Genomic DNA, 15122 nt, shown 5'->3' with positions numbered 1-15122 from the left:
AAATGACATGACATTAACATGATCAAACCGATTTTAATGTTGATTGTACCAAAATAATTCTGTTTTGTGTCCTTTGTACTAATTAAACCTGTGTTAATTCGATTCGTTTATTTGTTTTTATTCTCTGAACAACTGGCTTACACTACATTGCAAAACGTCAGAAATGTAATTTACTACTAATTAGGACTTTAAAAATATATCATTTCTGTCACTAATCTCTTCAATCGTTACAATACACATGAAATGAGGAATAATGTAAGAGATGGAAATTCTACATTTAATGTCGATATAAAATTAAACCTAGACCACCATGGAAAACCTGGAAGCACTAGACAACCGTTTCATCCTAGTATGGAACTCTTCAAAAGTGCGCATCCACGATCCCGCAGTTACTCACTGAAGACAATGGTGAACGGTGGCGCAACATTGTGGAATGGTTGAAGTGGGACATTAACACCATTGGTTGCCGGTTCAGTGGTCTAGAGGTTAAGCGTTTGAGCGCGAGACCGAAGGTCCTGGGTTTGAGCCCCGTGTGTGGGATTGCACTGTTGAAGAGTCCCATACTAGAACGAAACGGCCGTCCAGTGTTTTCAGGTTTTCCATGCTGGTCTGGGTTTAATCAGCTCATGAATTAAACTATTAAATTACTATAATATCTACAAACCCCATTGACAAAATTAAAAGCTCACAATGGTAAACAGTTTCAAGTATGATGGCAATGTATTTTCGACGGCTCTCAGCACTTTGAATACTAACAAATAGATTAAATAAACCAAAAAGTTGACATCAGAGATTAAAATTTTCATGTGAGTTTGTTGTCAAAATGAAAATAAGAAACAAGTAACGAAAGAAGCAAAACATCCTGAGGGAAAATCTATAACATACAAACGCACACATACAAACAAAATTGACCATTATACTTCATCTTAGTTGAAAGAATAGAGACTATGGTTATTTGGATTACTCAATACCTATAAATAAACAGTATTGGTAATAAGAATAAAGACAGAATGGGTCTTTTTTGGCGAAAATTCGAGTTTACCTGGTGATTTTCCAGAGGCATTTTATTCCAACGTTCTACTAATTGACGAGCACATCCTGACGATGGAAAAACATCACCATTTGCACTGGTTGGTCCTGTATGAGTGGAGTTAAAATAGATTCTACGTGGTGGCTACATGATTAACACATGTCCACATACATTTGAAAGTGACCACAAATAAGAGTATTGAAAAAAAAACAAGAATATAAAGAATTTAAAAAATTATCATCAGTGATAAAAAGTAAAACCCGCTGATTCATACAATATTCTCCACATTAACAAAAGTGTGATTTTGTCCACCTAATTTCTTTAAATGACATATGAATATACTTACATATATTTACTGAAGGAGAGAAGAGTTGTTCCTTCTTGAATATATTCATTTATCAGGTACAAATTCATGCATTTGGATTCAATCCATGTCCTAAGTTTTAGGTCTACCGATGCTACTTAGTTGCCCAAAATCAAATGGGTAGATTCAGATCTGAGATTTAGTGGCTGAAAATTGAACACCTTACCCACCGGGCTATCACTCTTAAATATGAACTTAAATATAAACTTTATTGAATGACAAATGAGTCTGTTGAATACATACATAATATTTTTACGATGAATTGAACGATATGGAAAAAAAATGAAATAAGTAAACGTCACAATAACAGTTCAATGATAGTTATGAAAAATTGTTAGAGCAATAATAATAATAATAATAATAATAATAATAATAATAATAATAATAATAATAATAATAATAATAATAATAATAATAATAATAATAATAATAATAATAATAATAATAATAATAATAATAATAATAATAATAATAATAATAATAATAATAATAATAATAATAATAATAATAATAATAATAATAATAATAATAATAATAATAATAATAATAATAATAATAATAATAATAATAATAATAATAATAATAATAATAATAATAATAATAATAATAATAATAATAATAATAATAATAATAATAATAATAATAATAATAATAATAATAATAATAATAATAATAATAATAATAATAATAATAATAATAATAATAATAATAATAATAATAATAATAATAATAATAATAATAATAATAATAATAATAATAATAATAATAATAATAATAATAATAATAATAATAATAATAATAATAATAATAATAATAATAATAATAATAATAATAATAATAATAATAATAATAATAATAATAATAATAATAATAATAATAATAATAATAATAATAATAATAATAATAATAATAATAATAATAATAATAATAATAATAATAATAATAATAATAATAATAATAATAATAATAATAATAATAATAATAATAATAATAATAATAATAATAATAATAATAATAATAATAATAATAATAATAATAATAATAATAATAATAATAATAATAATAATAATAATAATAATAATAATAATAATAATAATAATAATAATAATAATAATAATAATAATAAGTTAAACGTATCGTTTTTGGACTCAGCATTCGATCTTGCGTCGGTGAGATGTCAATGCCTAAGCAGTGCGCAAGTATTTTAGTTGGATCTCGCTTTGATCAGATTATTTTAACCATGTAGATTACTTTAAAGGACAACTCCTCTGAAACGTGTCCAGGTGCTCCTGTATTAGGCTAGTGATAGCTTTGCACTCCCTTTTATAAGCCGTTCACTGATGAAGCGTTGACAATTCACCCAGCCATGACCGAATGCCGAGTCCAAAAACGATATGTTTAACTTCTCATTCTTCTTTGACCCAAATTACCCTCTCCAATATGTCTTGGTTTTTTATTCTTTTGTATTATTTAAACCGTAATCAGCTATTATTATTATTATTATTATTATTATTATTATTATTATTATTATTATTATTATTATTATACTCTAACAATTTTTCATGATTATCACTGAACTGTTATTGTGACCTTTACGTTTTCCATTTTTCTTCAGTTAGTTCAAGTCGATAATGACCTCTGATATTTCTGACCCGTAAATTAGTCTTCACCTCCTCTACTTGTCTCGAACCCAATGATCGTAACACAATCTCCTACTGATATTTGAAATCTTGGATCACTTAATGGTGCAACCCCTGCTTTCCTTCTATAGACGTATATTTATCAAACAACTATAAATACTAATGTAAAGCTTAAGTAAGGAATTTCGTGGAAAAGAGAATTTTCTTCGCTGAATTCTCTTTACTTTTATTCATCAGTTAGGTCAAGAAACTATTTCCAATATTAGTTTTACACACTCCTCCTGACCACCTATCTCACCCCCACCCATCTTTAACATATGTGACAAATAGTATGGTTATAATCAGATCATAAAACTAAGAGCCTGCAAAGTATTTTACAGTTTTCTTTAAAAACAAACATTAATTGACTGTAATTATGTGAACAAAATGTATTCTGTTTAGTAAGTAGGTATAACATAATCGAACGTTTGAACTACGTTCAATTTATTTTATAAGAAAGAATCATTTTTTTATATTACTAGTAGCATCCAGTTAAAAGATGTTCAAATAAACGATAAATTTCTGATAATCGCGTCTTAGTGGAAACTCAATGTATTTTTAAAACCACCTGCAAGCAGTCATACTCAGGGAGTCCGGAGTAGGAATCATATGGTGACTTTATGTACACTTCTACAGAAAATCAGGGAGCATAGTTTAGGACTGCTTAGCAATGCACACTCACGAACCTATGGGGGATCAAACGCAGGATTATAAGACTTGTTAGCGGGATACAGATTGGATTAAAACGTGTTCCATGCAGGATAATTTTGGGGCACACTGGTTGGCTATTTCCTAACCAATCAGCGCTAGCAAGTACTTGGAAAAGAGTCTAGAATCTTCTTGTGTAAAATTTTAAATATAGTAACGTTTTCCTTATTCTGATTCCTACTTTCATTCAACATTGTTTATATAGAGTATAATTACGTTCCTGTTCAACCGTGTTTTGATATGGGGGCAATAAGAGCAGCTGGGTCGTAATAAGAGAGATCATAACAAGACTACTGAGCTTGAATCCAATAACTGGCATTTACAATTTTAGAAATCTTTAAATGTACGATCATATCAATACAAACGAGTCATTAAATAATTCGGTCTAATCATGAATGTATAATTTTAATAAATGAGGCAAATTCACTTGATTCTGTGGTAGAGAATTTTGTATACTAGTTGTATTGTTTCCAGATTCTAATTCTTGAAATTTGGCTACTAATGTCTGAGTTACATTTGGTGTTGCCCGTTCTATCTTCGAAACTTCCTGTCGAACTGCAAAAGAATAAACGAGATGAAATTAAATGAGGGAAGAATTGGAAAGAAATGACAACTAACGGGAATATTATAGTATGAAAGATATTAAGCACAACAATAAAAAGCAAAGAAATAATTACATTAATAAAAAAAATGAAGGCGGAATAAATCAGTGAGATTGGTTGAGTGAATTGGGGGGAGTTGTGAAATGTAATGAAGAAAGATTTCGTCATACACACTGATATCACATTAAACTGATCTCCACATTCCATTTTTTTACATAACAATCAAATGATCACTAATAACTAACTTCGACATGGATTACTGAAGTTCTAATGATAATGAATGATCATATCGAGTGCGGAACACTCATCAATGATTACACTAGATGAAGACCACGTGAATTAATTAAGAAATATGAAAAACTGGTTCGCAACTTTGTACTCTTAAGTTAGTGGTCTATAGGTTATGGGTTCGATATCTGGTAAGGTCATAGGTGGTCACTATTGAGACCACAACTAAGACGAAGTAACTGTTATTAGTGCTCGCTGGTTTTCAATATTTCCTCAGTTAATGTTGATGTGTGATGGGCACTCTTCCTATGCATACATAAGTAAATCATTTAGACACGACAAGTTGCACAAAATGAAGAAAAGAAAATGGAATTGTTTGTAAATACGAATGAGAAGAAACGAAAGTCACTCTTTTTCGGTAAGAAGGCAAAATGATAATACAAAGTGAGAAAAATTCGTGTAGTAAAACAAAAATATAAATATATTTTGAATTAAATTTAGAATAACAAAATATTACAGTAATTAATTAACTTAAACCTGATCATCAACTTACACATTTTAGATGACAGATGATGTCAATTGTAGGAATAATATGAACTTATTCACAATACCTACCTTAATGAATTTTTCCGACTCTATATGAAATCAATTAAAACTTTCACTGTTCGATAAACGAGTTGCCTTATCAATAAAGCATAGTGTTTCGGATTTTTTTATTCAACAGTATAAATAGGAAAAATATCTACAGTCATTTGACATGAAAATCATATGGATTGGATAGGTAAAATGTTAACAGTTAAGAAACACATTTGAATAATGTCCAATAGCCAGAAAACATTATGAAAACATGCTTTTATGGTATAGTTTTATCATGTCAAAAAGAATTTGAGAAAGACTGAGCTTCCGGAAGTATTAGTTATTTTTATTGTATTCTAATACTATCGTAGTTGTTAGCGTTTGTTTGACAAATAATCCTTTGTAATATCTCTTACTGTTTCAGAATTTTTTCTTTATTAATTATTTACGTCTTGTTTCGTCTTTGCACCGATTATGACTGAATATTGTGCATACATAGTAATTTCTCATTTGTGTTGTTGTGTGGTCAGATTACCTGAGATATATTATTTTATGAGTTTTGAGTTGTGAATGTACAGAGTACAATAGTGAATTAATGCGTTCGGTTATACACATCTGATTGGAAACCCGTGTACCAACAAGCATCAAAATTCTTCTATGATTATTCAGAGCCACTGAGAGACTAGAAATAAAGGTCACTGGTCCTACAGGTAAAATAGGAAAAATAAACTAATAACCAGACTAGATAATACAACTGCTCTTACAACAAACGGCTTGATCACACGGCCCTGAATACAATGCAAGAATCTGTTATTTTTGAAGTATATTACAAACCAAACCAACATTTGAAGGTGTATTACACACACCCGAAAGTCGCAAATGTTCATATGCAATGGATGCTGACTGATGTGTGTGAAAGAAGGAAAAGGCACTGCATGCGAGTATATCATATCAGTCAGTTGAATTATTGACATGGACTGTGTGAAGAAATGAAGATGTTTTCACCAAATAGCTGAGACTTTTAAACACTGAAGGTTTTGTTTGTTTTCTTTTGAAGTCCCCTTCAGGTGTCTTCCTACTCTGTTGGATGTGTTAATTCGGTAATTTCTTGTGGTTAATCTTCAAAATATCAACGTTGGCAAGTTTTTCCAACATCCTGAGATTACAGATGATGTCAGATTACACTGAAGTATTATTAACTTTATAGTTTGTATGGTGAAATGCTTATCACTTAAGTGTTACTTACTCAGAATAAACTGTTTCATTTAAGAATGTCATTAAACAATTTTAATGTCTGTAAACCCTCAACTGACGTTTAACTAAATAAAACTTAAAGCTATCCTGGATAATTCAATTATAAATCTATACCAAGAGAGAGAGAGAGAGAGAGAGAGAGAGAGAGAGAGAGAGAGAGAGAGAGAGAGAGAGAGAGAGAGAAACACCCAAAAATTATATACATCAAAAGAGTTTAGTAATATATGAAATTAGTAGGAGGTGAGATCAGTTTACTGTCTATAGTTTGCAACTAAATTTATCATAAACACATTTATTAACACGTTGCAATACATATTATTTAGTATGAGTAGTAAGAGGAAGGTAAAAGATACATACTTGAAAACAAACAAACAAAACCAAATAGAGAAGCAAAAAGAAAAAATCACTGACAATACATTATGTGTAGTTAGTCATTCTCAAATTATCTTTATTTAGTACGTATAAATGCCAAGGTTGGACTTGAGAGCTTCAAATAAATTATTATTATCATTATCTTTATTAGCTATTACAAAACCATTTATTGACAATAAACTACAAATGGTTTGTTCCGTTTCACTAATTAAATTTACTGGTATAACAAAGTTGTAGTTTAACAATTACTACTTTAGTTAGAAAACTGAAAAAAACAGCGTGTACATGAAGTTAAGTAATTAACTGTAAAAAGATGACAGTATCCACAATGTGTAAGTCATTAAATATTCAACAACAAAAATCAAACAATACAACCTTTACTTGTTCATACAACATACGTTTAATTTTATTCTACATATGTTAAATTGATTCTTTCTCATATTGGTATATTTGTTATTAATTGTGAAGTTACTTTGAGCGATGAATACTTTAATGTACCGATTAATTTCGTTTAATTATCTGATTGTAATCAGCTTTGATAAACTCTTACATAATTAGTCAATTCATGTGAGATCATATGAAAGTTCACCATTTTACAAATGTTGAATAATTTTATGGAAAAAAAATATATAGGATTTCTGAATTTATTAAGACAGGTTACTTACTGTTATTCAAAGATAATACAAAGTGAAATAGTATTGATCTAATATTTCCCCAACATGCGGCTGAAAATCAACTAATCAAAGTGATCAATGGATTCTTCTAATTGATTATGAACACTTTTTTTACTAAAATGTCACTCTTAAAATTCCAACAATAAAAATACGTCATTTTGAAACTAACTCTTAAAAAGCAAACAAATATGATATTCTCATTAAGTGCAAAATTAAATGCTACATGGAGAATTTGATGAAATTCCATTTAAGTGTCATGTTATGTTAGAGCTAACCAATTAATCATCTTGTGTAAAAAAAAATTAATTGGGATACAAACATAAAACGAAAAATTTTAAACGCTGATAATATTCTGAAGTATACAAAACGTGTTAAGAACAAGTTTACTAAGAAATAGGAGAAAAAGTGATGTTGCATCAATAACAGATGAAGCACAAGTTTCTCCCTGCAACGAAAAAATGTTATTGATAGTACAATGGGTAGAAGGTACTTATATAACCAATACAATATGAACAATACAATCAGACTTCCAAGATAAGTGAAGTTGTCGACGCGTTCGACCACTTCACTCCCTATCCTTAGTTCAGATGTTGACGTAGACCAGTCCTGAAGTAACAACTTGAATTTAGAGGGGGGAAACGTATCCCAAACATCCTGGCATTGTTACTCAGTGCTACCAAAATACTCTGCATTTTATCAGCGTCTTCATCAAACAGGACTATGTCATCTGCGTATTCTAATTCGATAAGTAGACCTCCTAGTGGGAGATCAATTCCCGAACATACAGACGAGTGAACGTTGTTTCCAGCAGTATGTCTATGGTGAAAGTGAACAAAAATGGAGATAATTGACAGCCTTGACGAACATCACATGAGGTTGCAAAATCAGATGACAGTTAGCCATAAGCTCTAACTCGACTATCGGTGTTCGGTTAGAGATTAACTACAAGGTATACCTTTCAATGCCATAGAACCTCTCGGTCTACAGAGTCAAATGCTACTTTCAAGTCAAGAAAGACCACTATTGTCGGACGCTGATAAGTATGCCTGTTGTAGAACCTGACGAATAGTGAATGTGATCGATGCAACCACGACCAGGTCTGAAATCGGCTTTAATTTTTCGTGTTTACAGTTCACGAGTCTTTGTTAGGCGTCCGATAATTATTGAGGCTAGTATTTTAGACTCTGTCACTTCATCCAAAGACTAACAAATAGCCATGCAATTTCTATCTTGACAGGATATGCTGTTTCCACATATTAAACAATGAAGTTCCATGCAGGTGATGGATAGGTATGAATAACACAGGTGTCTACAATGTCACAGAGTTATTAACTCATCGATCAGCTGTATCTGGCATTATTTACCTAACAGATGAAAACAACTCATGAAGTAGTTTAATTAATGCTCAAATAAATGCAAATTAAACATGTTCTCCACTTACACAGGTTATATATGTCAAGTGAAAATGTTAACTTTCGACGTCTTCTTGAACAACCTAACGAACTACACAAGCTCAAATTTCGTATGGGAGGAAAGTTTGTCACATCAATAAAAAAACTTGTAAGTCCAGTTGAGCTATTTGTACTATGTAGCAAACCTCTTCGAAGTGATTTGTCCTAACCTTTGGCAGATAAATTGTTCTAATCTCTCTATATGTCCTATCACCCAAATCTTTGTGCTCGTCAATTACTCACGTAGGCGTGGTATAACAGAAATTTGCTACAAGTACTCTGGACATCATTTGTACTAACTGTCGGAACGGCTCCCAGAGAGTACAACGAAGCCTTAAGAGGCTCTAAGGTAACCCAAGAGATTTCATCCGGTCACAGCCCGATAAAATTCCTAAAATGTCGTCATAGCATGCTATGATTGGACCACTGTATGAATTTCAGGCTTGCGAATTCGATGTATTATAAAGATGTTTATAACCTATATCAAAATCTATAAACACCCGTTTATCCGTACATATTGATATTTACTGCAGTAAGCGTTCATACTGTTTTCGTGTGACCTTTCGATTTACGACTTAGGAAGTTCTAAACGTTTAAGTGCCAAAGTTGTATGCCATATTAGTCGTAATCAAGTCGACTCCGTGGCGCAACCGGTTAGCGCGTTCAGCTGTTAACCGAAACGCTGGTGGTTCGAGCTAACCTGGAGGCGGTTGTCACTTTAGCCCCCAAATGCCCTGGTATGGCCGGGAGTGGGATAGGCCCTCCCTTCCTCTAGAAATGCTCTCACACGGCCAAGCGTATACAGCGTCTGCTAGGAAAGTCCTACTCACTGCCTTCTCGCACCACGGGTGTCGATTACGAAATTGAGAGGACGAAAATCGAATGTCCGGCGCTTTAACCGGATCCCAAACCAATGGTGCACATGGGCTCCAGTATCCTGCGGGAACCAATGGCGTATGAACCAATCGATGGTCACCGACTACCATGGGACTGCATCTCCTTACGATGCGCCACTGCCTTGTGGGTCAGACCTTTAGGTCAAAGGCTCGGGTTGTAACCCCCCAAGAAAACCACCTGCTTCGGTCTGGGCACCCGGACAGTATCACAACCACCACACAAATATGATGAAAATGATGATATTTACCGAAAACTCTTTTCTCGCTTCGACTTACAGTCAAACAATTCACATTATTATTATTATTTACCACGTCACTTTCTCACTCTCTTTTATTCCCACTTAATGTATCCTTATTTTTCGACTTATACAGCAGCTCGTCTATGGTGGAAACTCGGTTCTACCTAAACGTTCTCGAGTCACTGCCTAGTTGAAAATTGTATGCTACCATCAAATACGAATACTGAAGCAGTTTTTCTGAAACCACGTGCACCATTCAAGCTGGCTGCCTTCAACGTTCGCACACTTATGCAGGTGGCCAATATAGACTTGTTGGTCGCAGGACAGATAACAGGGACCGTCTACTGCAACTATGCACAGAACACAACCTGTTTCTGGCTAGCACTAACTTTTGGCACAGTCATCGCCGATGTGCCACCTGGCGTCCTCCCTCTGCATCTCAAGCCTGAACTCAGATTGATCACGTCGCGATCAGCTACCTCTGGCGTGGTTGCGTACAAAACTGCCGCTCCTTTTGGAGTACCTATCTGGACTCTGATCATGCCCTGGTCTGCGTCAATCTTACTTTACTACTTTTCAGTGGCCAACGAAGTGACCACCACCAAAGGATTGATGTCAGCAAGTTGGTTGCAACTTCTATGGAAAGTAAGTATCGAACCGAGCTAGCTTCTAGGCTAGCTACCATTCCACCGAAAAGTATAGATGAGCATTGGTTGCAACTTCATGACGTCATCAAAGTGGCGAGTAAAGCCGCTTGCGGCTTCGCGAAACGTCCCGCTTTTAAGCACTGGGTTTCTTCAGGTTCCTTGCAACTCATCGAAGCCTGTCGGTCTATTCCGGGTAACCGTGAGTTTGACCACAAACGAAGGCTGTTACGTAATGAATTCGGGCAAAGCTTGCGTAAGGACCGAGAAGCCTGGTGGTCGGAGCGTGTTAATGAGCTGGAAGCAGCAGCTGCATCTGGTAACTACCGGAAGCTCTTCCAACTCATCCGAGCCACTGGCAGCAAGAAGTCTGGTGTGAGCGAAACAATCTGTGAGGATGACGGGATGCCAATCACCAACATCCATCGACGTCTTGGACGATGGGCAGAATTCTTCGAAGGGCAGTTCTACTGGCCTATTGCTCTGGCAACATCAGTCAGACTGTCCTGGCCGGTGAGGACTGATCAACCAAATGAGGCGAAAGTCCGTAAGAAACTCCAACTCTTGAGGCGTTACAAATCACCTGACCCAGATGACTTACCTCCGGCTCGTTTTAAAGATGGTGGTGACTTTCTGACTAAGGAATTGACCGCGCTGTTTACAAACGTCTGGGAGCTAGAGAGTGTACCAACGTCATGGGACGAGTCGATAATTGTCCCTATCTTTAGAAAGAGTTCACGTTGTTTCAGAGAAAATTGTCGACGGATGCATCTACTCTAGAACACGTCCAAGCTACTGGCTTCCGTCATACTTCGTAGGTTGTTCAAAACCCGAGATTGACTCGCGAGAAGCAGGCTGGTTTTCGTTCCGGTCGAGGATGTATTGATCATTTCTCCACCCTCCGCCAAATGTTAGAACATCGCCATTCTTATCAAAGGCCAACAATCATAGTGTTTCTTGACATTAGGGCTGCCTTCGATTCGTTGGATAGGACTGTTCTCTGGGATTGTCTATTAAAGAAGGGTGTGGCTGAGAAGTTTATTAACATCCTAAAGGCCCTATATATAGACACCTCAGGCAGAGTGAGGGCATACAATCACCTCTCCCCATTGTTCCATTCGAGCAGTGGGGTTAGACAGGGTTGCCCAATCTCACCATACCTCCTCAACTTTGCCATCGATGACATTCTGGAAACAGCTCTGATGGATGTAAGTAATGGCGGTGTAGGTCTGCTGCCTGGAGAAAGACTTCTCGATCTTGAGTATGCGGATTATATTGTCTCACTGTGCGATAATGCCCAAGCCATGCAATCCGCACTCAATCAGTTGGCAATCAGTGTCCGTAGGTATGGTATGTGCTTTGCACCTTCGAAGTGCAAAGTACTTCTACAAGACTGGCAGGATTCCAATCCTGTACTCTTCCTGGATGGTGAGCAGATAAAAGTAGTCGAGAAGTTTGTATATCTAGGTAGCTGCATAAGTGCTGGTGGTGGAGTGAGTGATGAGATCAATGCACGGATAGTGAGAGCCAGAGCGCCTTCGCGATCTACAACGCATCGGTGAGAGCAGTTCTGCTCTATGCTTGTTAAACCTGGCCTCTCCGAGTTGAGGATGTTAGACGACTCTCTTTGTTTGATCATCGTTGTCTCCGAAGGATTGCTGACATCCAGTGGCAACACCATATTAGTAATGCAGAGGTTCGGCATCGTGTGTTCGGGAACAGAGACGATAATCTAATTGGTGTCACCATCTTGAAACATCAACTTCGGTGGCTTGGACATATTCTACGAATGTTTTTGTAAAAGTACTAATTCCGTGAGGAAATGTGAACACAGTTAATAAAAAGGTTATAATACTAGATTATGTAATACGGATAATAACAGTAACAATGGATTTGGTAAATATAATAAGATGATTAAAATGTTTTTGATATAATAATTAAAGGTCATAGCGGTGTAAAAAATAATAAAGTGGTATGATGAGCGTTCATGAATAAAACAATGAGAATATAAGACATAAGTAAAGGGGAGAATGCAGTAATAATAATAATAATAATAATAATAATAATAATAATAATAATAATAATAATAATAATAATAATAATTAAGGCCAAGGTAACGATAACAATAAGACGTACTTCTTTTGTACGCATCGTTCTGGTTTGAGCTCGTGGATGGTAACAGCTTCGGCTATTTTTAAAAGTTGGATACGAAGGAATCTGGGTAGATTTGAATGAATCATATAAACAACCTTAAAGTCAATTTGTGGATCTGTTGAATGGTTATAGTCGATTAGGTGTTCAAGTATAGAACTCCTAACTGCTTTCCTTTCACTCTTATAGAACCACAGAAAAGAATATGAATAGAAGTAGTCGCGACAAGAATTCTAGTTGTTCCGTTCCAAAGAAAAACCTTTATATAAGTCTGGAATTTAAAGGTGATCGAACATCTGACGTAATCAAAAATCGTCTAACAACAACTATTAGAAGAACATTTAACGCGGCAAAACTGCGAATATCCTTCACTAGTAGGAACTTATTTTCTGTATCCAAAAAAAGATAAGCTTCCGCGACTAGTCACCTCTATGTGCATCTACCAGTTCACCTGCTCTTGTGGAGCAAGGCACATTGGCCGTAGCCTGCGCTCGCTTTCAACTCGGATACGAGAACATATCCCAGCTTGGTTCTACAAGGGTGAAAGAAAAGCAGTTAGGAGTTCTATACTTGAACACCTAATCGACTGTAATCATTCTACGGATCCACAATTTAATTCTAAGGTTGTTTATATGATTCATTCAAATCTACCCAGATTTCTTCGTATCCAACTTTTAAAAATAGCCGAAGCTGTTACCATCCACGAGCTCAAACCAGAACGATGCGTACAAAAGAAGTACGTCTTATTGTTATCGTTACCTTGGCCTTAATTATTATTATTATTATTATTATTATTATTATTATTATTATTATTATTATTATTATTATTATTACTGCATTCTCCCCTTTACTTATGTCTTATATTCTCATTGTTTTATTCATGAACGCTCATCATACCACTTTATTATTTTTTACACCGCTATGACCTTTAATTATTATATCAAAAACATTTTAATCATCTTATTATATTTACCAAATCCATTGTTACTGTTATTATCCGTATTACATAATCTAGTATTATAACCTTTTTATTAACTGTATTCACATTTCCTCACGGAATTAGTACTTTTACAAAAATAAAATTTTCATATATATACGATTGTACAGCTTGATAATAAATTCATTGAAAAGAGATCCCTTCGCTGAAATTCGTGTTTTAATTAACACGCATTTAAATGATGATTACGTACATATTTCATCTTTAAAAATGAGTAAATCTATAAGAGAAAAATTGATATAATTGTGTCCTAGTATTTTACACCTAATGCATATCATAGTATGATGTATAAAACTAGTATAAAATTGACTATTATTAAGTGTCGAATACTGAAATTTAACTCAATAGGAAAATATAATGCTAAGGATGACATACAATAAGCGCGCACACACACTATTCATTACACTAGGAACATAATAAAACACCAGTGACGAAAACATATCATTATGTATCACTGAAGTGTTACATCGGGAATTTTACACTGAATGATTACTGAGTAGCTGTCAATCAATGTAAATATATCAACCCTATAAGAGGTCATTCGCCACCTGAACAGCTTGACAGTATCGTCTCAGACTGTAACCTGGGGTTAGAGTCCATTATGGAGAACCAGCGTTCAGAAGATTGCAGATATATTTGCCTTACTGACGAATGCCAACGAGCACGAAACCTAGGTCCAGGGTATCCACAGAACCACCTAACATCAAACACTTGACTTACCTCGGATCCAAACCTAAAATCTTATCACACCTACCTACATCAGATTCGGTAGTTGAATAAGTACGGCTATTCCTAGTACAGAATCTCTAGTGTGTTAATGGGTTTTATAAATATTTTGAATATTTACAACTTATCAGGATTATTAGTATGATATTACATTTTAAAAGTATTTAACAATTCAATTGGTAAATATAACCATGAAATATGAGATTAAATATTACTTTCCAATTACACATAAATGCATAAAATTTAATTAAACGCATTTTCTAAATTGCGTTGTTGTCCAGTATGATAATGAAAGTTCCTCTTACTTGAACTACCAAGTGCAGAAATTACACTACCTCCTTCTTCAGTAAACAAGAATCAGACAGAATTTCGCACAAAAATGAACTAACAAGATAGTCTAACTAAAAATTCATGATGTCCAATGGACAGTAATTATAAGTGTTATATCCGAACGAAGAATGAATGAATGTTAAGTACTAGGAATTATTTATGGACTATTATTACATTTATTATTGGATAATCATTAAATAA

General features: G+C 34.1%; 1 protein-coding gene across 4 annotated transcripts in view; it reads right to left on the bottom strand.

Annotated features, from left to right (window-relative positions):
• LIMA1_5 (LIM domain and actin-binding protein 1) overlaps positions 1-15122 on the bottom strand; it is a 69204-nt gene that overhangs the window by 10082 nt on the left and 44000 nt on the right. For 3 of the 4 annotated variants that reach the window (XM_051215866.1, XM_051215869.1, XM_051215867.1), the window contains 2 exons: positions 4209-4336; positions 1043-1174 (listed from right to left, as the gene is read on the bottom strand). In XM_051215866.1, the coding sequence (XP_051066408.1) occupies positions 1043-1174; positions 4209-4336 (260 nt within the window). Of the gene's footprint in view, positions 1-1042; positions 1175-4203; positions 4337-15122 lie in introns of those variants that run through there. The other variant, XM_051215868.1, reaches the window with a different exon arrangement.

Source organism: Schistosoma haematobium, chromosome 4 (assembly GCF_000699445.3).
Source record: "Schistosoma haematobium chromosome 4, whole genome shotgun sequence".
NCBI lineage: Eukaryota > Metazoa > Platyhelminthes > Trematoda > Strigeidida > Schistosomatidae > Schistosoma > Schistosoma haematobium.
The sequence above is the reverse complement of the archived record's forward strand: the minus strand, read 5'-3'. Positions and strand labels throughout refer to the sequence as shown.